The sequence below is a fragment of the Leuciscus leuciscus genome, assembly GCF_965113295.1.
Source record: "Leuciscus leuciscus genome assembly, chromosome: 22".
Lineage (NCBI taxonomy): Eukaryota > Metazoa > Chordata > Actinopteri > Cypriniformes > Leuciscidae > Leuciscus > Leuciscus leuciscus.
The window spans coordinates 31,667,155-31,694,365 of record NC_138746.1 but is presented as its reverse complement, the minus strand read 5'-3'; the positions used below and the strand labels follow the sequence as shown (position 1 = coordinate 31,694,365).

The 27,211-nt window shown below is 40.4% G+C and overlaps 1 protein-coding gene and 1 long non-coding RNA gene across 2 annotated transcripts; both read left to right on the top strand.

Annotated features, from left to right (window-relative positions):
* Nucleotides 1-10,530: 10,530 nt before the first annotated feature.
* LOC309487184 lies at nucleotides 10,531-11,464 on the top strand. The gene is made up of 2 exons (XR_014201790.1): nucleotides 10,531-11,075; nucleotides 11,235-11,464. It is a non-coding gene; the product is annotated as an uncharacterized lncRNA (long non-coding RNA).
* A 2,439-nt stretch (nucleotides 11,465-13,903) lies between these two features.
* LOC309486914 (uncharacterized protein) lies at nucleotides 13,904-19,015 on the top strand (the record flags this gene model as incomplete). Its single annotated transcript, XM_082154381.1, has 10 exons — nucleotides 13,904-14,066; nucleotides 14,178-14,297; nucleotides 14,412-14,747; nucleotides 15,065-15,316; nucleotides 15,500-15,594; nucleotides 15,753-15,803; nucleotides 16,024-16,405; nucleotides 16,508-16,687; nucleotides 17,937-18,014; nucleotides 18,918-19,015. The coding sequence occupies 10 exons, from the start codon at nucleotides 13,904-13,906 to the stop codon at nucleotides 18,968-18,970; spliced, it is 1,710 nt and encodes a 569-aa protein (XP_082010507.1). The 3' UTR covers nucleotides 18,971-19,015.
* Nucleotides 19,016-27,211: the final 8,196 nt, after the last annotated feature.

Here is a 27,211-nt window from a genome sequence, read left to right as displayed (position 1 = left end):
TTTTGGTCTATGCTCCTCTGCCACCATATACCTTAGAGCAGCACTAGTTGACTTGCTAAACACATGCATTGCTGAACTGACCTTCATCTTTTCAAAATGGCTAGGCTCCAGGATACCTCTAGACAACTTGGGTGCCAGCTTTAGGGCCATGCCCTCTTGGTACGATACCAGATCTTTCAGAGGGCCAACAGACACCTGACTGGACGGCAGCTTCTCCTTGTCCACCACATCTTGTGGTATGGTGATGACGTGACCATTGACTAAGGCACTCTTCAAGTTCTTTACCACGTGTGGCACGTCAGGCATGAAGTAGAGGCGCTGGTGTGGCTCCACAGGATGTACTATCCACGGCTTGGTATAGGTCACCCCAAAAGACTTCCACATTGCCCTATTGGGGCTCCCCATGTCAGTGGTGATGTTTACCACATGAAGCCCTATTGACGCCGCTGCTTCCAAGATGCTGAGTATTATGGGCTTGTACACTGCGCCATCAGTAGAATTACCGCTGTAATGGTAAGCCACAACCTGTTTCCACCGTGTGGTTGCACCAGCCAGCATGAACACTAAGGCATGAGTGGCCTGGCCTTTGTGGCCAGGTAATGTTGTGTTCCCAAACAGCCTCCCTGTTCCCAGATGCAGCTCAACGCTAGGGGTGATGGTCATTTCATCCAGGGTGAGCACACATTTCTTCTCCATTTCGTTCATGCCGTCTGCCTTCAGCCTCAGCATATCAAACACCTCCCGCAACACTCCTGGCTCCAGTTTAACATGCTGCATCCTCCTCTGAATGGTCCTGATGTCAGGCAGAGGCATATTCATGCCTTGGAGGGTTTTATATCCTGTAGTGCCACAGCAGAACCTAATTCTGATTGCTTTTTTCACAGTTTCTTTCCCCCACCTTATTCCCTGTTTTTTTGAATGCCCAAGTGCTCTAATTTGGTCTGTGTTGAAGATCGTTTTAAACTTTTGATTGATCAAATTTTGTTTTGTTTTTAATGCCAAATTAATCCGTTTCTGTTTTACCAGAGCCCTCTCTGCTCTCCTTCTGAGTAATCTCTCCATTCTCAGTTGCCTCATTAGATCCTCCATGTGAGCCCGATCATAACTGACCCTTGGCAGTCTGGACCCTGGAGCACCTGACCCTGGCAAACTGGCCTCTTCAATGCTGACCTCTGACTGACTGGCCCCTGTAAGTATGTTGACATTGGTTTCTCTCTCTCTGTCTGTTATGTCCCTTTCATTCCCTTGGATCTCCACCTCAATTTCTCCCTCAATCTCTGTAACAATAATAAGGTATTCTTGCTGTTATATGTATATGCTGCCTTCAGATTTGCACCTAGGGATGGGACAATTACCAGTTTCACTATTAACCATGATAAAACCATCACCCATTGTTGAATAGGGGTGTCGAAATGAATAGTTTTTATGATGCATTGCGATGCAGATGACTTTTCTGACGTCATTTGACACGTACGTGCTTTCTTGCAGTAGCATACAATGGCAGAGGGAAGGGAGACGCGAGTGAGAGTGATAAAAATGCTCCAACTACTTTAAAAGCCTACATCTGGGCACATTTTGGCTTTGATGAACAACCTGGTAAGCTAAGCATGAACTGTACTCTCATGTCACGCACAAATAAAGTATGCATTAACTTGATAAGCCACGTTAGCAGTTTTCGCCACGTTAGCCGTTAAAGCCTGGCAGAGTCTGACTGCTTTAAGCGGATGAGCTCCAACGTCACCCGATCCGCAAATCATTCACCCGACCCACCCTAATAATTTTCTCTGATTTAAGTATCCGCACCCGATGGTCAAATTACAATTATTCTGTGTTGTTACACGTGATTATAAATGGATGATAGTCACCTTCCAGAGCGGACTGGATTAATCTTTAATGGTTATGTAGGAAGTGAAATTTAAGAGTTATAATGTTCTATGACTTTAAATAGGATTTGGGATAATATCGCGAGAACGTGCCCCGTGATTTAGATCGGGGGAGAAATCAATCTGGGCAGTTGTGATAGTACAGAGGAAGAGATGAGATGCACTCTTTAGTCGGCTGCGGCCATTCACGATGTCGCCTCTGAATTGTTCAATAAACAAGTGTTGTCATCACCGGAGCTCCTTGTCAGTGTCCTCCCTACAGTGGTGATAACCCAATAAAAAGGAACGAAGCCAAGAACCCACGGAACAGCGCTGGGTAAGAGAACTAACGTTAAAGGATAACACACGCGCGTTACACTGGTGGCAGCGCCGGTTGGCTTGTTTTCTGTTGGGACGCTTGTTTTTTTCTCGCATTGAACGACGTGGATATCGCCGCTTTAACCTGCAGAGCCGTTTAAAGACTGTTTAATTTTTTTTTTCACGTGCTCTTTTTGCAAGTTCGGATTACGTGCATCCCCCTCGCTTAAAATGGCGGACGACGAGAATGACGCAGCTGCAGTGCAGAGAGACAGACACGCTGTAGATGAAGCAAGTTCACATCTGCCATTTAAAATTGATCTTCCTGCTCATTTTTCTGGAGATGGTAAAGAGCCTTTTAGTGCATGGATACAGAGATTTGAAGTGGCACTAAATGTCTCAGCTGCACCACTGGATAAGGCCAAACTTCTTCCAGTAAAGCTTACTGGTTCAGCATTTGCATACTGGCAGTCTCTCTCCCCCGGGGTGAAAGCTGACTATGATTTGACTAAAGCTAGTTTGAGCACTGTTTTTGGACGTACAACTTTTTTGGCCACATTTCAGACTTTTTTGAATGCTCGTCCCCGTAAACCACAAGAACCTCTGGAAGTTTATGCTGCTGAGCTCACAAATCTAGTGACTGAAGCATTTCCTCTGTACGATACAGCAGCACGGAATTGTGAAATTTTTCGCAGATTTGTGACCGGCTTAGATCCATCACTCCAACTGAAAATCCATGAGCACGGGGCTGTAACTTTAGACAATGCCTTGAAAGTGGCCACTCAATGTGAACGTGCTCAGTTGGCCATTAGTGTTGCTAACCCTTCACCTGTTATGCCTGTGACAGTAAATTCACAACCATCGGCCAACACAGTGACTGCAACTCACATCACTGAACTAGCATCAGCCATTGCTGAACTCCGAACGGACCTGCATTCCTTACGTCAGTCTCACCTGCGACGAACTGATGAGCGCATGGACCAGCTCTCGCGGCGGATTTCCAGCCTTCAGGATGATGTGACGTCTTCCACACACTCTCCACATCAGACCTGCGCAGCTGTGGACTATGACATCACCGCACGCCATCGCCAGCCTGATTGGGAAGATCATCAGTACCGCCGGGACGATCATCATTACCGCTGGGACGATCATCATTACCGCCGGGACGATCATCACTACCGCCAGGACTGCTGCTGCTCTTCACAACGTACACAGAGAGGTCGACAGCAACACCCTCAGGATGACTGGTGTCCTCCACGACGCTACCATGGCCGTTCAGAAAATGACCAAGCACTTCCAAAGGATGACTTCTCTTGCCAAAGACAGCGCAGCTACTCCCCTTCCTCCCGCAGTCGTGAGTCACAAGTTTCTCACACTACACAATCTGACCAATACACCCCCCATAAACATCATTATGGTAGCTCTAGCTCTGACCGCTCACCTACACGAGACCGCCGGCCTGATTTAGAATATGAACACAGAACCCGTCATGCTCGTTCACCCTCACCAAGGCCACAGTACAGAACTTCCAGTTACCACAGACACAGCTCTCCATCGCCACCCCCCCATTCCCGAAGTTCGCCAAGATCACCCACACGACATGTACATTTCTCCCAATCTCACAAGGTGACGGACCCTTTCTCACCACATCGGGGAAACGAGTAGAAGCTGTCATTGGGGACCAAATGCCAGCTTCATCCCCAATAAGGGTCCACTCTGGTACAGTTAGTCTTAAATCTACTCCACCTACACCATTCATTCAAATTGCACTGTCGGGTACCGAACTCCATGCTTTGGTCGATACTGGGTCAGGTCTCTCTCTCATTACTGATGACTGTCGGAGATCGATCCCAGTTTTGTCTACCCAGCCTATCAGCAAGTCATTTGTGTTAGCGTCATCTGTAACTGGACAGTTATTGGACATAATTGGCTCTGTGATAGCTCCCATACATATTGGAGATGTAACATTTTCTCATGTTTTCCATGTGGTACGCACAGCTACGCATCCTGTTCTAATAGGATGGGATTTCTTAATTGAACACACCGTCACTATTGACATACCACATGCAAGTTTACAACTGTATAACACGTCAGTTCCTCTTTCACCACCCCAGTCACTGATTCCAGTACAGAGTTCTGCTGTCAGCGTCGCTCAGGTGACCATCCCGCCTATGTCAGAGATGGCAATCCCAATTTCTGTCAGAGATAATGGTGTAGCGAATCCTTTCACAGACACGTATGTTGGTATACTGGAACCTCAGCCCCCTCCAGTTGTGACTTTAGGTGTTGCTCGAACACTGACATCAGTTCAAAAGGGAAGGGGCATTGTTAGAGTGGTTAACCCGACTAACGAAACGGTCTCTCTTGAGGCTGGATGTCCATTAGGTCAGATTTTCTCTGTCACTGGCAGTACACTTGATGAGTATACATTAGTCTCAGCTGTGACTACTTCCACAGAAGCTGTCCATCCAGTGCCTGATGTGCATTTGGAGGACACACACTTAAACGCTGAAGAACAGGCACAGCTCAAAAGCCTGCTGACAGAGTTCGCTAACATTTTTAGCTCCCATTCTCATGACTATGGGAAAACCAACCTGGTTGCACATAGTATCAACACGGGTGACGCTGCTCCAATAAAACTGCGGCCTTATAGAACGTCACCAGCTACTCAGGCAGTATTACAACAAGAGCTGTCGAGGCTTTTGGACCACAACATCATCGAGGAATCTCACAGTCCGTGGTCAGCTCCGGTCGTGCTTGTACGGAAAAAGGATGGCACACACCGGTTCTGTGTAGATTACAGACGTCTCAATGACGTCACGATCAAAGATTCACACCCTCTTCCTCGGGTGGATGATACCCTCGATAGACTTTCTGGGGCCAGAGTGTTTAGCACAATTGATCTAACTGCTGGGTACTGGCAAATACCACTCAATCCAGATGACAAAGAAAAAACGGCTTTCTCCACTGGTACAGGCTTATATCAATTCCGTATGATGCCAATGGGAATCTCAAATGCCCCGCCCAGTTTCCAGCGCTTAATGGAGCTTGTACTTCGGGGTCTGCACTGGAGTATTTGTTTAATCTACTTAGATGATATTATCGTCTACAGTGCTGATTTCCCACAACACCTTCAGCATCTGCGGGAAGTTTTTCAACGATTTCGTACAGCTGGCCTCAAACTTAAGCCGTCCAAGTGCCATCTGGCATGTTCTTCTGTTACTTTCCTGGGCCACCGTGTTTCGAGTGCCGGTGTCGAGCCAGACCCATCTAACATAGACAAAGTCAAGACATGGCCAATTCCAACATCAGCCACACAGGTCAGGGCTTTCCTGGGTCTGTGCTCATACTATCGTCGATTCATTAGACAGTTTGCACGCACAGCTGAACCCTTGTACCATCTCACACACAAAGGAGTATCATTCTCTTGGTCGGCAGAAGCAAATGAAGCTTTCAGTGTACTGAAGCAGGAACTGACGTCACAACCAATTATGGCATTTCCAAATTTTTCAAATCCCTTCATCCTTTACACTGATGCTTCCCTTCATTCACTGGGTTCTGTTCTTTCACAACAAGTGGAAGGAAAAGAGCATGTCATTGCATATGCCAGCCATGTGCTGTCTGCCTCTGAAAGAAAATGGTCTACCTTTGATCGGGAATTGTATGCCATTGTGTGGTCAGTCCGTCATTTCCGACACTATCTTGCTTGTCATCCGTTCACCATCGTTACTGATCATAAGCCTTTGGTCGGTCTAAAGAAACTCCCTTTAGATCATGATCCTACAGGTAGACGAGCGCGTTGGGCTATAGAATTAGACCTGTATGACTGGCATGTCATTCACCGTAATGGTGCTAAACACCTTAATGCAGATGCCATGTCTAGGCGGCCAGAGACCAATCCCCTGGAACTGGACAGGTATCTTCAGAGCGACACGTCGACTGTCTCGGCAGCAACTCAGACCACATCAATAGCTTTGCAGGCAAACCCGATGTCGGCACACTCCCAAACACTGCCCATGGACAAAAATGCCCCTTTGCCCATGCTTGTTCCAAACCACACAACATCAAATCTGGTTCAAATCCAAAGTGATTGGAACGTCATGGGGCAACAAAAGTCAGACCCAGATTTAGCTGTTGTTTTCTCTTGGATGGAAACAGGACGTAGACCACCCTTATGGAGGCTACGTGACGCTTCATCATACCTCAGAAAACTGTGGGCACAGTTTCGCCGCCTCGTCATTCATAATGGAGTGTTATGCAGACATTTACGCAATTCCTTAGGTGACAATGCCTTGCAAGTTGTCATTCCTACATCGCTGATTCCTGAGATCCTCAGTCATGTCCATGGACACCCTTCAGTGGGTCATTATGGTTTGGCCAAAACGTTGGATAGAGCCATGCGGTCCTTTTACTGGCCTTACATGTCGTCAGACATTGCTAAACATTGCTCCCAATGTGCTGCTTGTCAGTCAAGGCGTTCCCCTGTGCCCCGCCTACAGGCACCACTCATTCCTATCTCTCCAGACCGTCCATTTCAAATAGTGGCAGCAGACATAACAGAGTTGCCAATGTCTACCAAGGGTAACCGTTATGTTCTAGTAATGATGGACCTGTACACAAAGTTTGTCAACCTCTACCCATTGAAGGATCAAACGGCTGTCTCAGTAGCAGGTTGCATCTTTGACCACTACATCCCACAACATGGTGTCCCTGAGGCCCTACACTCTGACCAGGGCAGACAGTTTGAATCTGACCTCATAAAGCATCTTTGTAACTTGCTATCCATCAAGAAGCTTCGTACGTCCCCTTATCACGCTCAATGTGATGGGGCTGTTGAGCGCTTTAATCGTACCCTGAAAGATGAACTTTCCAAACATCTTTTCGCATCGGGCACAGAGTGGGACGAGCACCTCCCGCAGGTTGCATTGGCTTATAACACCACCAAGCACACTAGTACAGGATTGACACCCTTCTTTTTGGTTCATGGCCGGGAGGCACGCATTTCCCTGGACACACTGCTCCAGGATAATAATGCTCTTAGTACAGCGACAGCGGGCACGCCAGCAGCATATGCTAACAAGCTGCGCAAAAGATTGACCTCTGCTTACCGTTCTGCAACTGCTTACCGAGACAGGGCACAAGATCAACAACGCCTGAACTACGATCGTCATTTAAAATACACTCCTTATAACCGTGGTGACTTGGTGTTAGTGGATGATCCTGCCCACCGCCACAACAAACTGTGTCCACGTTGGGTGGGCCCCTATGAGGTTTTGCAACCAATATGCCCCTCTGGTATTTCCACCCCTGTTAATTTCGAAGTACGGGATGCATCCAAACCATGTGCAAAAGCAAAAATAATTCACTACAATCGCATGAAACCTTACATCACAGACTCGAAGAACACACACGCCCTTACTCCCCCTTCCTCCCCTGTTAAACCGAATACCCTGAATACATTATCAGGACTCCTCCCACCTCACATTACACCGGTGCCACCGGGACTCCCTGCACCCCAGGTTCCATTGGAGCCCACACCATTGCCCCAGTTGCAACCTCACATTCAACGACCTAGCACCCCACAACCATCCAGCTCTGCGCAAAATGCACAGGACAGCCATGTTACCCTGAACCCTGAACTGCTTCCTCTAACACTGTGCACACCTGAAGCTGGACCGTCAACAAGTGCTTATGAGGTTCCTGACACTCCAGTGTCTACTCGGGATGTGCTCCCTAGGACACGTCGGTTGCCTTACCATTTGAAGGACTTTGCACTTTACTGATTTGCTAAATGTTCTTTGTTCTCATGTGTTCTTTATATTAGGTGCAAAGTTAAATCAATGGGAATCTTTATTTAGAGCATGCTTATATATATAATTATATATATTGATGCCGTTAGGGGTCTATTTGAGTTATATGTTTTTGTATTGCTAAACATGTTTTGTTAATTTCGACCCCTTTGATACAGATGTTGGAAAACATGTTAAGAAAAAAAATTTGTCTTAAGAACTATGTTATAGAAATGAGGACATTTCTTCTTGGGTAAGGGAGTATTATGTAGGAAGTGAAATTTAAGAGTTATAATGTTCTATGACTTTAAATAGGATTTGGGATAATATCGCGAGAACGTGCCCCGTGATTTAGATCGGGGGAGAAATCAATCTGGGCAGTTGTGATAGTACAGAGGAAGAGATGAGATGCACTCTTTAGTCGGCTGCGGCCATTCACGATGTCGCCTCTGAATTGTTCAATAAACAAGTGTTGTCATCACCGGAGCTCCTTGTCAGTGTCCTCCCTACAGTGGTGATAACCCAATAAAAAGGAACGAAGCCAAGAACCCACGGAACAGCGCTGGGTAAGAGAACTAACGTTAAAGGATAACACACGCGCGTTACAGTTACATAATACACTGATTAATGAGTTCTGTTTTTAAATGAAAATTTCTTTAAATTTTTTTTTATATTTGACAGATTTTCCTTTTCTTAATGGCATAAACAAGATTTACTCCCTTGAAACTTAAACTGGAATGTCACTGTTTCTGTCCCTGCAACTTCCTGAACTGGCACGCACACATCACTGTTGAAGTACAATTTATCCATTTTGTACAGCGTACAAAACAATCATCCAGACAAGAATAATTGCAGCAATATTATCAAACTATAATGCGTTGCTATTGACGACGGTCATAAGGAAGGAAATGCCACAGAATTTAATATTTCTTTAAATTAAGTGCATATTTGCTTGTTTTATTAGTTGTTTGTTGATTTTTAAATAAAAAAAACTTGCTGAAATGTTTTCAGTGTGAGCATGAACTCTTTTTACACTTTCATGTCGTTACAACAAAACCGTGATATTGATAATCATGATATTTTTGGTCACAATAATCATGATATTGATATTTTTGGTCACAATAATTATGATATTAAATTTTCATACTGTCCCATCCCTATTTGCACCTATTGTCATTTAAGGGTACACTACACTCCTATAGTGACATCATTTAAGTTAATCTATTGCCACTGGTAAAGTTTGAAAAGATCTGTAGATCATCTACTGTTTTGAAGCTGTATGTAATCTGAAGGTTGCATTATCAGTGTAGTCTATCCTTAAATTATATAACATGGGAAACATTGTTAGCTGCGTATATCATACCGATGTTTAATGTGCCATAGGTGTGGTCATTATTTCTGCCATTAACAGCTTGAGGAATACTCCTTGCTGTGGCTTTCCTCCTTTTCCCTGGAGCACCTGACCCTGGCAAACTGGCCTCTTCAATGCTGACCTCTGACTGACTGGCCCCTGTAAGTATGGTGACATTGGTTTCTCTCTCTCTGTCTGTTATGTCCCTTTCATTCCCTTGGATCTCTGCTTCAATTTCTCCCTCAATCTCTGTAACAATAACAAGGTATTATTGATGTTATATGTATATGCTGCCTTCAGATTTGCACCTATTGTCATTTAAGGGTACACTACACTCCTATAGTGACATTAATCTAAATGAATATATTGCCAATGGTAAAGTATGAAGAAATCTGTAGATTATCTATATGTGGTGTATGAATCTTCTGGAAAATCCCTGAACTGTTTTGAAGCTGTATGTACTAATCTGAAGGGTGCATTATGAGTGTAGTCTATTCTTGAATTATATAACATGGGAAACATTGTTAGCTGCATATTTCATACCAATGTTTGATGTATCATAATAGGTGTGGTCATTATTCCTGACATTAACAGCTGGAGGCATTCTTCTTGACATGGCTTTCCTCCTTTTCGGCTTAGGCCGATGTATAAATACTGTTGGCACAGCATCTGGCCTCAACCTCAAATTTCCTCCTGATTTGTTGGCAATAAATTGGTCATCTTCAAAGTGTACCTGTAGGTAGGCTTAAAAAATCAGTTTCAACTGCACACTTTAAATGTTATTGAAGAGTAATAATTTTCTGCACTCGGAAATATGATGCCCTTTAAATTGTCATGTCACCTCTGTGAACATTACTTACATGACACAGTTTTCTGCTGTTGTTGTTGTCTTGTGTCACACACAGGTTTTGTCTTTTAACCATTGCCATCCACCTCTTCCTTCGCTCTATGTCCTTAGGGAAGCCATACATATGGAATCCCTTATTGGATTGATTAGAGCATCCAAATGCTGCACATCCAACCATGGTATGACCACTGATCTATTAAAATGTCAGGTGTTACCAATAGCCATCAGAACTCAGACATCATTGAAAATCACAGAGAGCGGGTGACAACTTCTCCCCAACCACTAATGTCCCTCTGACTTGGATTAGGTAAGAGGTCAGAGTATATGATCAAACCAGGATCCTCCTCTTTTGCTCTTCATGATGTTTTGAGGTCGCTTAGCCTGTTATAATGATTGCTGTTGTAGTAATGACACATGGTACAGTATGTTTGTGATGTTTCGAATATGTTGTTGACTGGGTTGTCCCAGGTATATAGCGCTACTTACTAAGTCCTCTTTTGAGTCTGCTTTTAACTGTATTCTCTCCCCTTATTGACCATTGTCCCCATTCTTACTGCTGTATAGGGCCCAGGAAAGCAGATGAGACAGAGGATGTCCCTTTCACAAAGGAACCCTTGTTGTTGTTTTTTTGTATTGATTTTTAAATGGTTAGGTTCTGGGATGCTCTAGAGTTCTGTAAATAGTCATTTTTATTTTTTGTAAATAGTTGTACAACTTAAAATGTTTGATAAATAAATGTCTTTCTCCTGACATAAGGGGACTATTTTTATTTTATTTCATGTATTGTTTTGTTGTGTAACACCCTCACTTCACCCTATTTTCTCTCCTTTTCTGTTCTGAGTTGCTCTATTAGATCCATATGGCCCCTGGCAGTCTGATCGCTGGATCACTCACCTCCCCCTGGCAAAGTGGGCTCTTCATTTTTATTTTTGAAAAATCTGTTTTTGTTGCCCTTGTTTTCAACAGCTGTTTCTTTAAATAGTTTTAATATTCATCATTTCAGACTCCCTCTCAGAAAGTTAAATACTTTTAATAATTTGAAACTCCATGTTTGCATCTGCCTTCAGCCTCAGCATATCAAACACCTCCCGCAACACTCCTGGCTCCAGTTTAACATGCTGCATCCTCCTCTGAATGGTCCTGATGTCAGGCAGAGGCATATTCATGGCTTGGAGGGTTTTATATCATGTAGTGCCACAATAGAACTATATTTGCATTTTTCTTGTTCACTCACACAAGCACGCATTTTTGTTGTTTGTCATTGTTTAATAAAAAAAAAAAATTATTTGAAAACCTTCATTTGTATCAGCCATGCTTAATTTATGTCACAAGTGCTGTATTGTAACAGACGTTTAAATGATTTATTAGTTAATTGCTTAAGTTACTTTGAGTTACAGCTATACCCTTACTCTTAGAAAAATCTTCACTCTACACTTAGCCTACTTATAAATCCAAACATAAAGCGTAAATTTGTTTTTAATCTGTTAAAGTTTTGATAATGTGTATGGCTTAATCATAAAATTATATTCTTAGTCTTAACATGGTCATGTTTTACATTTGTGGTTCTGGGGTGGTCTCTTTCATCAGAAGAAATGAGCTAGCTTCTGTGACTTCAGAACGGACCGTCACGGCAAACCTCTGCGTGATCACGAAGGTAGGCTAATGGCTGGATCGGAATTTATATCAAAATCATGAGAATCAATAGCCTAATACAGGCCAGTTGTGCTAAATCATGAGACGTTTATTATCAGATTAATGATATGCCAAAGTTAAGTTGGAGCCGCTACAGCCAGTGCTATTACCCATGCGAACATGGACACTAAGCTTTTCCCTCCAAAAATATAACCTAAAACTTCTAAATAATGCAGTATTTTCGTTGTCACCCTGCCTCTCCAAATGCAAAACTGGCATTAAAAAAATGCAATACCAGCTGAAAAAGTACTTGGGTGTGTGTTTTATTTCATATTACCGTTCAATAATGCAGTCGCTGCTGTCTGTCCCATAGAATAACATGACAGCCAGCGTATGTTTTAGAACTATTGGGGCTTACATGAACCACGTGACAGCCATAGCGGCGACATCAAAGAGTGTCGCAACTCTTTCTCTATATGGCTCTGCAGTAAGCTACGAGCTTTTCTTTCTGTCAGGCAGAATAAGAGTCACTACGAGTGCGGCACTGACAAATGCACTTTAATAAAATAATGTCTGAAACCACCACTCACTCACTGTTAACTACGCACAATATTTGAAGCAGAAATATGTTGCTGGTCACGTAATTCGTGCTGCTGCGACTTGCAAGCGACCCCAATAATGTGAGCCACAGTATTAGCCTATGACAGATTATTTTAGCATGATTTCCCATTGATTAATACAGTGCAAATAGTTCCGTCTCTTTGGATAAAAGGGTAGCGAATCAAAGTTATTTTTTATATTTTTTTCTTGTGTGATTGGACCGTTCTCGACTTTCAAGGTAAAACCAGCCGCAATATCTCTGAATTTAAAATCGGTTTTATCTTTACAAAATCCTTTTCAGGGTGTTAAAACGAAGAAAAAATAAGGATGCGATGTAAGTCATGCCTTTTATTGTTTTAGCTGTTTGCTGTTTCAAAGTCCTGTCACGTAAGCGTTGTGGGCAATGACACAGAAGGTAAATGAAACAATGCAGTTTAACTTGAGGCGATCGTCGGTGTTCAAGCACAATGGCTTGTGTTGATGATATATAGTTATACAATGGACATGTCTCTTTTCAAATGAAATATGAGTTTTTAAGTGTCTCTTTATGGAAGTATTAATATATGTACTAAATAAAAGTAGACAGTTAATATAGTCCCTCTTCTTCAGTTGGACATACATTCTGTCATGTCTGCAACTTGACAAATATGTTGTCAATATCATTCAAATAAAAAAATAAAAATTCATGGTCTGTAAGTTTTTGCAAACTCATTATTGGGCTTTATTCAACTTTATGAAACTATAATGAATGTATAGTATGCTATTTTGACTACAAGTTATTGAACAATTTTCAGTCTTTTAATTTGCTGTTCTGTGGCTCCCTCTGGTGGACGACATTAGTATTCGTCTCTGAATCGCATTGACATAAATGTCTAAATACTTTTTTGAACATTAAAAAAGATTATATATTTTTTTATTACTGATATAATAATAATATACACACATCAAACTCAAATTCACTGATTCGTGGTACCTTATTTCATGCTTTAACATATCACATTTTTAGCTAAGCCGTTAAGATACATTATTATTATAACATTCAGTCCTGATTCAGTTTGTTTCCTGATTCGATGTGCGGTCACGCGCTCTGCTCACGCGCGCGACTTCAGGTATTTCGAATAATTTGTGTTGATTTGAATTCGTTATTGCGACGTGTTATGAATTCTGTCTGCAAATATCTACAAATCGCTAGATCACTTTCTGCTGGTTGAGACTGAATATTTGCTGTGCTGATCTTGCGATTTTGAACTGTTTGGAGGATTTCAGAGAGGATACTTTTATTATAGAAGGACATCGGAGGATATAATCATCTACATAGTTTTATTTATAGTTTTTTATAGTTATTTCTGAGGACACTTCTATTTGATTGTTCTTTTCTGATTTTAGAGGGAGTTTGGAGGTTTTTTTTTTTTTTGTTGTTGTTGTTTTATTGGGAGGGGTATTTCTGAGGAGAATTGTATATTATTGTATTGTATTTGTATTGTTTTTTTTTACAGTTTGAAGGATGATGCCAGGCCCGAGCCGGGAGATTATTCCTGGACATTTAACCCCTCTGTCTTGTGAGTTTGTTTCTGTGTCCACAGGTCCGGCTCAGAGGAAGAGAGAGGTGCAGAGGCCAGAATCAGATGATGGACGTCCGTCCACTTCATCCAAACGCTTTCGCAGAGGTCAGAATAGGCTTTTATTAAAGTTAATAAATTATTTGTCATTGAATATAGAAAGTTGCATTTTTTTTGGGTGTGACCACTGACACTGACATTGATTATTAATATTATTAGAAATGTTCCAAGAGTGGATGTTTCCTCCACTGCCAGGTCAAGTTCCGGTCGAGCCAATGAAGACTTCAAACGTCCCGACTTCTCAAGGTGCAATGAAGGATGTGAACAAGAGCTCCACAGGTGAGACTGAAATAAGGCAGAATGATGACTGCTTAAAATAGAAAGTTGCATTTTTTTTGGTGTGACCACTAACATTGATTATTAATATTATCAAAAATGTCTGGAATATTGCAGCCTCAGACAGATCCAGTGGAGCTGCTTACACAGATTCTCCACCGGGCATCATGTCCACACCATCTTTGTCCAGCTCTGTGGGGGATGTGGTGTGGCGGTTTTGTGGGTTGTCGTCGAGGTTTAGCAGCACAGGCACGTACATCATCGAGAAGAGGAGCAGTAACAACAGATCTGAGAGCCAACATGAACAGGGCAGTGACGGAAACAGAAGTTTGTCCAGATCCGACAGCTTCCAATTGTGGACGTGTCCTCCACTGCCTGGTCAAGTTCCCGTCGAGACTTCAGACGTCCCGACTGCTCCGGGTGCCATGGAGGATGTGATCAAGAGCTCGACAGGTGAGACTGAAATAAGGCAGAATGGTGACTGCTTAAAATGTTTGACAAGTTAAGGTCTGGTCACATGTACTGTTTCTTAGCCAATTTTTTCTGAAATATTTTAGTTGGACAAAATGTTCTTAGAATATATTTTTGTTAAGCCAATTAGCCATGAACTCACTTGCGCTGTCAGACACACACCCGAAAACACACGCATGATCCTGAATAGAGTTCTGTATTAAAACAGTCAAATGGAAGTTATATCATTGTTAAATGTGAGGTCAGAGATGTTTCTAATTTTTGTTTATGCTTAAATATTTCTCCTTTTTTTTTTCCAGAAAAACCTACAAAACATAAGAAGATGGAAAGAATTTGTTCATTCTTCAGGAACTTGTGGAGGAGTTTGTCCTGCTGCTGTTCTGACAGTAAAGCAGTGGATGTTGTGGAGCCTTTCGTTCTTCCACTAGATCTGGACTCAGAGCCTTTCGTTCCTCCACTAGATCTGGACTCAGAGCCTTTCGTTCCTCCACTAGATCTGGACTCAGAGCCAGATTCTGATCCAGATCGCTCCGGCGTCGAGCCAAATCATGGTAAATCTGCAGCCATTGTTGTTTTAAACAGTATTATCGTCTTGTTTTCCACTAAAGATATCTTGAGGCTTGTTTTCAGAGAATATTAATTTTTTTTTTTTCGACCTGCACTGATAATTTGAATATAAAACAAAGGATCTAGCAAGCTCATATATTTCTCATATTTTCCTGTTTGTTTTTCAGACTCCTTTGGGTCTCTCTATAACGCGGGAGAGATGATTGGATCCGGAGGATTCGGAAGAGTGTTCGAGGGAACACGCAAATTTGATGGCAAAAGGGTAAAGCAGTCTTGTTGAATTGTATAAACATTTTGCTCTTGCATGCATCAAAACATATCTAATACACATGGTTAAATACTAGATGCTCAAATCGTAAATGTTATGTGCAAGGTCAGGCGCTGTTATTGAATAGTGTGTTTCTTTTTTCATTTTTGTAGGTTGCCATCAAGCGGATGCGCAAGACTTCCAAAGATCTTTATCTTGCTATTGTAAGTTGGCCAAAAGCTGAATTTGTATTTAGTTGTTTAAGTGCTGATTACTGTAGTCAATACACCTGTAGGAAGCATTAGGTGTAAATGTAATAGACAAACAAGCCTGGAAAGGCTCTGTTGATCGTATCTACAAAGATCAAAGAAAAGTACCTTTAAAAATGACGTTTTCTTCAGATTTTTACCCAGCTAATCTTCTGTCTTCTTTTCTTTTCTCTAGCCTGGGCATCCCGAACCTCTCATTACAGAAGTGGCTCTGCTGCTAATGATGAGGCAAGAACCCATAAGCCCCTACGCCATACAACTACACGATTGGTTTGAGCACCCTCGAAAATTCACCCTGGTGATGGAGTATCCCGAACCCTGCGAGAGCGTGCTGGACTTCATCATTCGTAATCCTCAACTGGACGAAACAACCGCACGGGTCATCATGCGACAGGCTGTTCTGGCAGTGCAACACTGCATTGATCATGACGTTTTTCACAATGATGTTCATGCACACAATTTCCTGTTGAAGAAAGACACGTTAGAGCTCAAGCTGATAGACTTTGGCTCTGGTCAGCTGCTTAGTAGTGATGGCTACGACAGCTACATTTACATAGGTGAGCATTTTGGGAGTGTGTGGAAACCTGGATGTAATGACTTGCTGATTATTTGACACTTTGAAAAAATTGCTCAACAATGCACAAATGTCTTTCTTACAGGAGTCCTGGATTACTGCCCTCCTGAAGTCTTCACAGAACCTCGATTTCACGCCATCCCAGCAAATGTGTGGGCTCTAGGAGTGTTGCTGTACGAGATGGTGAACGCATGTCCTCCTTTTCACAATCCAGCGGAAATCAAAGAAGCCAAAGTTACATTTCAGAACACCAGCTTATCCAACGGTGAGTGAATGATATTGATAACATTAATAAACACACACATAAAGCAAAAGGCTCAGTACAGACACAGTTAAAGTTGAAGTGTGTACAATTTTTGATATATAGTTAAATACTATAAGAAATGTAGCTTTAGTCACAGAAGTGAAAGCCAAAATTCACTGCATTTCTACTTTCGGAGATTAAACAGGTCATGAACTCGTCAAAGTGAACAGATCATTGTGATGCTACACGCTATAAAGCATGCTTTAATACCATACAGCATCATCATGCATCCGTTCAGATAGACAAATGTTCATAAAGACAAATGCAACACAGTTAAAAGTATTCCTAATATGTTGGACCTGAAACATGCCTTCACAAGAACCAGTAAGAGCTGCGTTTGTGATGTTTGAGTCGGGGATGACGTGATGACGTAGGTTTTTTAAAATATGCTTTATTTTGTAATTTCGCAATGTGCCACTAGTGCAGAAGAAAATACATACTTCACCTTTAAAGTAAAGATAAAGAACACTTTACCTTATATTAATCATGTTTCAGATGCTGTTTTCATAGATGCCAACATTAGTGTCACATGGTGATCATGTGTCATGGTCATGACTAACCAGCTCTCTCTCTCCTTGATAAAATGTGTACAGAATGCAGTGATCTGATTAGCCAGTGCCTAACCCTGGATCCAACTAAACGCCCGACGTTAGAGCAGATCTTACAACATGAGTGGATTAGAAATGATCTACTGTAGGATGGAGAACTTCAGGAGATTCACTCGATCAGTGATCGAGAGAAAAGAGCACCAGCTCCAGACCTGGTTTCCTGGGATTGAAGGTAAGAACTCTGCTCCACCCGACCGCAGACGTAGGTTTAAAATCCACTTTTTACGGCGTTGTTCTGTGAGCTTTTTACATTTCTCACCTTTATGAATGACAATATTTGGTACTCTATAAAACCCCTTTCCCTTTTCTCGGTTAGAACGATTGGAGCAGCCGTAAACTACACAAAACATGGCCATTTTTTCAGACGGAAAATCCTCAGCTATTTCACTTCCTGCCCTCCATCTGAACTTCGCGAAGCAGCAACGTGACGTCACGTGAAACCAACCTATTCTGGATTATTTGTAGTGAGGTTTTCACATTTTTGTTCATTGTAATGTTCGTTTTATAGTCAAGTCACCTTCATTTATATATATATATATATTAGTATATTATTTTCACCAATTGTGTCACTTAATGATTTTTTTTTTTTTTTTTTTCAGTAGTTTCTGACTCTAAACACGCTGAAGAAGAGAAGGCTGAGTTCAGAAGGAAGCTCCAGACCTGGTTTCCTGGGATTGAAGGTAAGAACATCATTCAGCGCCACAACAACAAAAGATACTGTTTTCTTTTAGATTATTAATATATTATTTCCACCAATTGTATCTTAATTATTATTTTTCATTTCACCAGTATCTGAATCCAAACCAAGTGAAGAAGAGATGGCTGACTTTAAGAGAAAACACAAGACTTGGTTTCCTGACCTCCGAGATAAAAACTTCAGCCAGGGCCGCACCATAGACACTAAGTTTCCTTTCGTGGTCACACCGAGTTACGTCCTGACGACCAATGGGGTTTCGCTTAGAAAACAAGCCACGTTTTATAATACTCGAAGCTGAGAGGCTTTCTAAGCGAAACCCCATTGGTCGTCACAACGTAACGTCTCCGTTCCCTACTCAGGGAACGAGGGTTACATACATAACCGAGACGATTTCTCTTAAACATTTAGGATACTCGTTCATTTGTTTTTTTCCCCAGAAATAAATTCTTGAACGTAAAAATTAGTTCTCTCTTAATATTGATTGTTTCCATCAATTGTGTCTTAATGATTTTTTATTCCTCCAGTATCTGACTCTAAACCAAGTGAAGAAGAGAAAGCTGAATTCAAGAGAAAACGCAGGACTTGGTTTCCTGACCTCAGCCAGGGCCACAACCACCATAGACATTGAGAGGGACGCACATTTTCCCCCAGATATTCAGGGTAATTGTCGAAAATGATCTCTTATTATGATCAATTATTTTCACTTTTATTAAAAACAAACAAACACGGTCTTCAACTAAGCTACTTTGTTTGTTATCCTCAATTTAGAATACTTTGTATATTTCAGTAAAATTCATAGACTCCTCATGGTAAAACAAGTGAAGTGATATGTCTTTTTTACCTCCTTCCAGCTTATTAAACCTGATTATGTCTATTTCTTCAAAAGGAAAATGTAGGGGAAAGACAGCGAAGTCCATGGAAAAAGCGGAGCATGCCTAAGGATACCAGCGAATGAACAAGGGAACGAAGCATCACCAACATTTGTACTTTTGCCAGAACAACATATTAAAGTCACCATGAAATGGACAATTCTTGTTTTTATTGAATATTGCAATAAAGAACTAATAATTTTTTATAAATGATTTATCCATGCACATCATATATATATATATATAAATTAACGTGCCCTTGTCCCAAGGACACAATTCTGAGAACCGCTTAGAGAAAACTGCATTGTATACACACACATAGGACCATTCCCACCATCACAATGCAATGCACAATGCAGGGATGATTTTTGTCCAAATTAATCAAGGCTAGAAATTATGAGCAAAAAGTCAGAATTGCAGGATATAAGGAGTTTAGAAATGTGAATTGTGGGATAAAAAGGCGCAATTACCTTTTATTCTGTGGCGGAAACAAGCTTCTATACATCACTGAATTAAAACAGCTGAAGAAACTAAGAGGTGGATCCTGTAAAATCTTTTATTAGCTTTATTATAATATCATCATCAACATCATATTCTGAGAGTAGAAAACCAGCTCCAATCTCAGAGTCTTGCTCACATGAGGCATTCTTACAAATCAATTAGTGGTAAAAAAAAAAAAAAACATTCAAATCAGACAATCTCAAAATCTGTCTCTTAAATCGCAATGTCCCTCAACCTGTGACAGACCGGCTTATTGTTTTATAAATGAGCTACCATGCAATGCATTTGGCATTTTTCTAAACGCAGCTGACTGTTTTATTCCATCCTAATACAAATGGAAAGAAACACAGTTCCCATAATTGTTTATCAAACTAAACTTAAAACTGGAGCACCGGTGTATATGTATATATGAAGAGTTCAGATGCAAAAGCCTCTCAGTGCCATCTGAAATTTTATTCTAGAATGATTGCATATTTAAGTTCAAAAATATACATTAGAAATATTTATTTAAAACAGCACTCTTCTTTTTAATATTTTTAAATCAATGTAATCTTTTTGCGTTGTGATCATATAGTGAGTACAATTTTGCAGATTGACAATTATAATACATTATATTCTCAGTGAATTAAATCACAAATCAACTCAATGAAATGCTGAACAACTCAATTAAACTCGCACATTCTCAAAAAATGGTCGCAGTCTGGAACCCTGGAAAGTAATCCATTCATCTCTCACAGCAACATGTTTTGGTAAAGCATGAAAGCTAATACCAATATCTCTCCTCTTAGCATTGCAACCCGCTAACGCACATAGGTATCGATCCGCCATCGTCTTCTCTCTACTCCTGAACCTGACCGGGCGGGCCCCGCCCAGTGGAGTTACTACGTCACAACTCCAGTCTATTTTAGCCGGCATTTTAGCGTCTGCTACTGATTCACAGCCATTTGAATGCAGAAATACTCAGAAATACTACTTTGAGCTTATTTTTCTCAAGATATGTCCTCTAGCATAAGAAAAATGCCACAAGAACATGTTAACACCTAGAAAAACATGATTTTCATCGGAGTGGGTCTTTAAAACAGCACTCTTCTTTTTTATATTTTTAAATCAATGTAATCTTTTTGCGTTGTGATCATATAGTGAGTACAATTTTGCAGATTGACAATTATAATACATTATATTCTCAGTGAATTAAATCACAAATCAACTCAATGAAATGCTGAACAACTCAATTAAACTAAATGTGAAGGGAAACATCCCCACCTAGTGGTGAATATGCACAATACTACATGAAATTTGGCGGAAACAAGCTTCTATACATCACTGAATTAAAACAGCTGAAGACACTAAGAGGTGGATCCTGTAAAATCTTTTATTAGCTTTATTATAATATCATCCTAATCATATTCTGAGAGTAGAAAACCAGCTACAATGCTCATCTCATCTTGCTCACATGAGGCATTCTTAGAAATCAATTAGTGGTTTGTTTTTTTAAAACATTCAAATCAGACAATCTCAAAATCTGTCTCTTAATGTTTTATAAATGAGCTATAATATACTCATTAATGCGACTTTTGGTGCTGGTTTTGTGCAGTGCTTTGTAATTAGCATCCATTGTTTAAAAACGACGCAGATTCAGATCGCTTCATAAATGTAAATTCGTCTGTCCATCTAATTTTCAAACGATTAATGAATGACTGGAAAATTACCGCTCCACTTCACATTGTCCAATGAAATTTGAACTTCTTGTGCCAGATAACGATTGGTCGGTGAATTATACATGACAAACATGCTTCATTGAATTATGTAATATCAGAGAAAGTCTAATGAGGGGAGAAGTGCCACTCAATAAACTTCCGGTTGCAGTTCCACTCTTGTTCCATATGAGGGCGCTCACAGGACGAGTGCAGAATGAATGGAGGTCTATGGCGCTATACACATCAAAATCCCCTTTTCTCAGGATATAATTTTTTGTCTAGTAATTTGAATGTTGTTTTCGAAAGGGGGTGCAAAGAAATTACACATTGCTTGGTGTTAGATTTTTTAGAGTCACTTATTTGCTTTAAAAAGTCTTTCAAAATGTCAATGACGTCATACACATCGTACGACCAGAGATACTGCTTCACGGCAATCCTTCAGTCACTTTGGTGCTTTCGCGCTCTGCACTTTCTTTTCTCTCGAGGCATCGACAACACAGCTGACACAGGTAAACACACAACACAGCTGACACAGGTAAACACACGTGCTAGAAGAGTTTTTGTTTTGTTTGTTTCTGGTCCGGCTTCGGATGCCACGTTGCCATCAAGCGGTATCTCTGGTCGTAATCAGTCCTTCACTGACCAATCAGCGTTCATTAGCAGAATGCTAGTGTGTTATTGGCAACAACAACTCAACCTGTAAGAAATCGAAAGGACATAAGTACTCGTTCATTCAACTTTCGACCTATAACCCATGTTGAACTTGCAAAACCTACAATCAAATCTGAGATTTTTCAACGGCAATCGGGTGAAAGAGACAAATTTAGCCGTCTAGCCCCATTGACTCCCATTCATTTTACACTCATGGCGAGCGCCCCCAGTGGAACTCAGATGGGAACTACAACCAATTGGACTTAATAGGGCGTTGGAGTGAACAGGCTTTCCGTAGACGGGCTTTGGTAATATTTTAAAATATGTGATATGTGGATTTTTTGTTGAATCGACACTTTTATTATTGGAAAATAACGTTTAAAAATGGTTTGGTTATTCCTTCATGCCGTCGAGCCACATAGGCCACTGAAATAACTATATTTGGCTCGAGAGCATCGGTTCCCGGGCAGAATGTGGAATACCTACGTTTACACCTAGTGCAGTTTCGTTTTAAAACGCATAACTTTTGCTACGGTTACGCCTGCCGTCCACACACACACACACACACACACACACACACACACACACACACACACACACACACACACACACACTACTCTGGAGTTTTAGACCCTCATCCGAAGAAAGACACACGCAACTTGACGCAACCAATAGCAACGCGTTGTGGCAACGACACCGACCTCAGATTGACAGAAACGTAAAAATAAACGTGAATTTAGGCTACTTTAGTTTTGTACACATTGTCATGTTAATTATAATCAAATGCATTTTGTTTTATTGACCAGGGGATCGAGTCTTTTTTTGTATCATCTGGACTTAAGTAAAACATATCCAAAATAATTTTTGAAATATTTGATATATTTTGGATTTTATGAGTTGAGACTCCCAGTTCACATTGCCTGATTAGGGTAAGGACCAATTCATTGATATGTTAACTGTTACTGGCCTATCTGATCTAATGTTGACAAATTATATATCATTCGAAAGCTTACGAACTCATCTAACCAAGTTGTGTTCCAAATTTGAAGTTGATATCACAAAACTTGAAGTTCCCGTGAGATTTTGTTTAGGCGTAATTCCAGAAATAGCCACCAGGTGACATACATTCCATTGAATTTAATTGTATGCATTCTGCCGTAACAAAGTAATACATTTCTGTCCAAATATCACTTCTGTCACAAAATATCGAACCTTGAGACTCAGACCTTTCTGACAATATTTTGTCAAGATTAGAAAAGGTTTTGATCATAAATTATGAAACATGATTACGCCAAAAAGGGGAGGGGCCCGATAAAAGAATTTAGAGTACCTTCTATGGTAAAGCAAAGTATGGTAAAGTTTCAAAACGGGTTTCACAGGATGAATTCTGAGTTTGTAAGCTTTCAAATGATACCTAATTTATGATAACTACTAAAAATTATCAAAAGTGTGTGCGTCGACTTTTTTGTGACAAACGCCAGAACTCCTGTTATGATGTAGATTTTTTGAGGTGCACTCTTGTCATAAATGTATCTATTACTGTTCCTACATAATTTGTAACAAAAAACAGTGCTAAAATATCTATTTAGGAGTCTTAGACCTTTCCAACGATATATAGTTTGTCATGATTAGATTAGGATTTAATTGTAATATAGTGAATTAAAAACTCAAAATACAAAGATGGTCAAAATTAATCTCTTTTTTTATACCCTAAAAAGGCAACGTGACTCAGGAGTCGCATATATTTCAAAACGTCCTAAATAACAACATGAACAACATATTCAAATTTTTTTTTTTTATTAATATATATTTACTTTCCTCAAAATCTGAATGTCCTGCATCACTGGTAGCCATGTTGGATTTAGGTCAGGCTGACTAATTTATCACAAAAAACTTGAAGCAAATCATGTGACCAGCATACTCAAGACAGACCAGGCTGTGATAAATGATAAAAAGGATTTGATGAAAAAAATTGTTCTTATGCCCCAAAAAAGACAATAAAAAAACTTTGTGACACTCAGGTCACGCTGCCTGTTTTAGGGTTAAGTAGGCAATAATTATCTATATAAAGTGTCTAAATATTTGTATTTAAGACATTTTATATATATATATATATATATATATATATATATATATATATATTTGTTGATAATTATAGCCTACTTAATTATACAATTATATAACAATAGATTGACAAATAAAAACTAAGACAAATAATTTGTATATATTTGCTGATAATTAAAGTCTAGATAAAGTCTTGATACGCGTTATAATCACGTCGATCACCAACACAACTTGTCAATAGTCAAGGTAGTTTCCGAAGTTCTTAAAAAAATATTTCACTGTATAATTACTTACTTTAGTATATTTAAAAATAAAAGTATAATAACAACACTTTTAATACAGAAAATGTTTAATACAACACAAGTTAACTTCATTGTTATATTAATTTTTAATCATTTTTGTCTCCTTTTCTTCCTCTGATGGACTGCCACTATATCGCTTATTGTAAAGAATAATAATAAATAAATAGATTGATACATTTAATGAATGTTATAAAACTAAGGCAACCAGCTTCCGGAGCTCCTGGGTGTACTCAAGTCATCTCTTCTCTTCCCTCTCTCTTTCTCTCACAGTTTTTCACAGATAGTTCACTGTTGCACACGAACAGCCATTCGGTTATACACTTTTTTTGAACATCATGTCTTACAGCCATCAAAGATGCTTATCCATCAAACTGAGCATGTCCACCATGCCCTCCTGTTTCAGAGAAACAGAACCCTTAAGCCCCTTAGATGAGCATGAGCTCGTCACAGCCCTCCGCACAGGGAGCTGGTGGGCAATAATGGAGGTAGAGGATCGTTTACGCTCATCATTTGAGAAGAACGGGTGTGAGTTCACTTCAGGCCAGTGGGGAATAGTGGAGGCCCCACAAGGAGCCCCAACTCCTGCTAGGTACCAGCAGGGAGAGCCTGTGCCTGCCCAGTCCCCTGCGGGAGCACCCATGCCAGACGGGTCCCCACAGGGAATACCTGTACCTAAAGCATTACTGACCACTGTGTCCTGAGGAAGCACCTGTGCCTGCCAGGTCCCCATTCAGGAGAAAAGTGAGGATCCCAAATAACGTGTGTCCCCTAAGGAAGTACCTGTGCCCAACTCATCCTAAGAGGAAGCACCCGTGCCCACAGCCTCCCCAGAGGAAACACCAGTGCCCACCACATCCTCTGAGGAAGCACCTGTATGCGCCTCGTCCCAAGAGGAAGCACTCATGCATGCAGGATCCCCTGAGGAAGCACCAGTGCCCGCTGCCTTTCCACAGGGAGCTCCTGTACCTGCCAGGCCCTCATTCAAGAGAAAAGTGAGGATCCCTAATAATATGAGATTGCATCTGAAAAGGGATGTCATCTTGACACCTTTGCCCTTAAGGCCCCCCAAGGGACCACCTACGTTTGCCAGGAAATCAAAAGGAGCACCAGTGCCCAGCATGTCTCCAGAGGAAGCACCTGTACCTGCCTCATCCTCAGAGGAAGCATCAGTGCCCACTGTGTCCCCTGAGGAAGTACCTGTGCCCAACTCATCCTCAGAGGAAGCATCAGTGCCCACTGTGTCCCCTGAGGAAGTACCTGTGCCCAACTCATCCTCAGAGGAAGCATCAGTGCCCACTGTGTCCCCTAAGGAAGTACCTGTGCCCAACTCATCCTCAGAGGAAGCACCCGTGCCCACAGCCTCCCAGGAAGCACATTTAATTCACTAGTAGCTGACTTTAAACACACTGAAGAAGAAGAGAAGGCTGAGTTCAGAAGAAAGCTCCAGACCTGGTTTCCTGGCATTGAAGGTAAGAAAATCAGCCAGGTCCAAAACAACAAAAGATAATTTTCTCTTTTATATATATATATATATATATATATATATATATATATATATATATATATATATATAAATATACAAATATACAAACATATATATATATATATATTGCGTTTTAAACAATACAAATAGTTTCAAAGCGGCTTAATGGTAATAAACAGAATCAGTGATGCAACTGTAAGAATTCAATTCTGTTGTGTAAATCAGCATTTTTAATTTTTTTATACATAAATACAGTTTATATACTGTCTATGGATAAAATTCTGAAACTGTTATCTCAGAGGAACGTGCATTATTATGATTGTATGAATCGTTAGTAGTAGGCAAAGAAAATATAGGGTGCAGTAGCGCTGTGCAATATGGACAAAATAATCATTGCGATTTTTATTTTATTTATGAATTTATTTTATGAATATTGCAATTGCGATTTTATTTGCAATATTGGCAATTGGTTTTTGCTTTTTCAAACATGCTACATTCTAAATGTATTCAGTGCACAAGAAGTGCAGAACAAAACATGTCACAATGAAATAACATAGTACAGCTTGATAAACAAAACTAATAAACTGTCTTTAAAACAGACTTAACATAAAATAAATTAAGGTTAACTAGCCTAAATTCCAGTCATAACAATAAATAAACTTCAAAATTGTTTTTCAGTGCACACATTTCACAATGAAATATAATTACCGTACAGTGTACAGTTATTACAGTATTACTGCTTGATAAAATTGTTATAAATTCTATCTTTAAAACAGAAATATTTATATTTTTATATTATATATTTATATTTTTTTCAGAATATATTTTTGTTAGCTTGGAAGTGCAAAAAGCCATGAACTCACTCTGACACACACCTGAAACACACGTGCACAGAAAGCCGAGTTCAGTTTCGAGACTTATTGCTTGAAGTCAAATACACACACAATTATGTCAAAATGGCTGTTGTGGCCAGAGTTCATTTTAATGTTCTTGTTATAGTCGAGTCACCTTCATTTATATAGCGCTTTATACAATAGGCCTACTTATTGTTTCAAAGCAGCTTCACGGTAATACACAGGAAAATAACAGAATCATTTAGTAAAACAGAATTCAATTCGGCTAAAGAAGCTCTAAAAGAGTCATTCATGAGTTCACATGTTCATAAAATCTTTGTATTGGATATGAAAGCACAGATTTGGCTTGCTGAAGTCCAGCCCAAAGACTGGGATGTAATAGACTGTCAGAGTTCAGAATTATTTTGCTTTTCTTCTCCAGGGTTGGACACACACCATCCAGTCTACAAAAAACACACTGGATTAAACACAGGATTGGATGGATATCATCCTGACGGGAAACTCAAACCTGTCCACGTCTGAGCAAGAACATGAGAGACTGAAAACTAGAAAGAAGTCCTCAAGTCATCACAGACACATTTGCTTTGTTTTCAAAGTCAAGTTATTTCTATAGCGCTTTATACAATTCAGACTGTTCAAAGCAGCTTTACAGTGATAAACAGGAGGATAATGATCAATGACTCAAACAGAATTCAGTTGTGCTGTAAAGCAGCTCTAAGACAGTAGTGCCATTATTCAGCTGAAGACAGTTTAATGTTG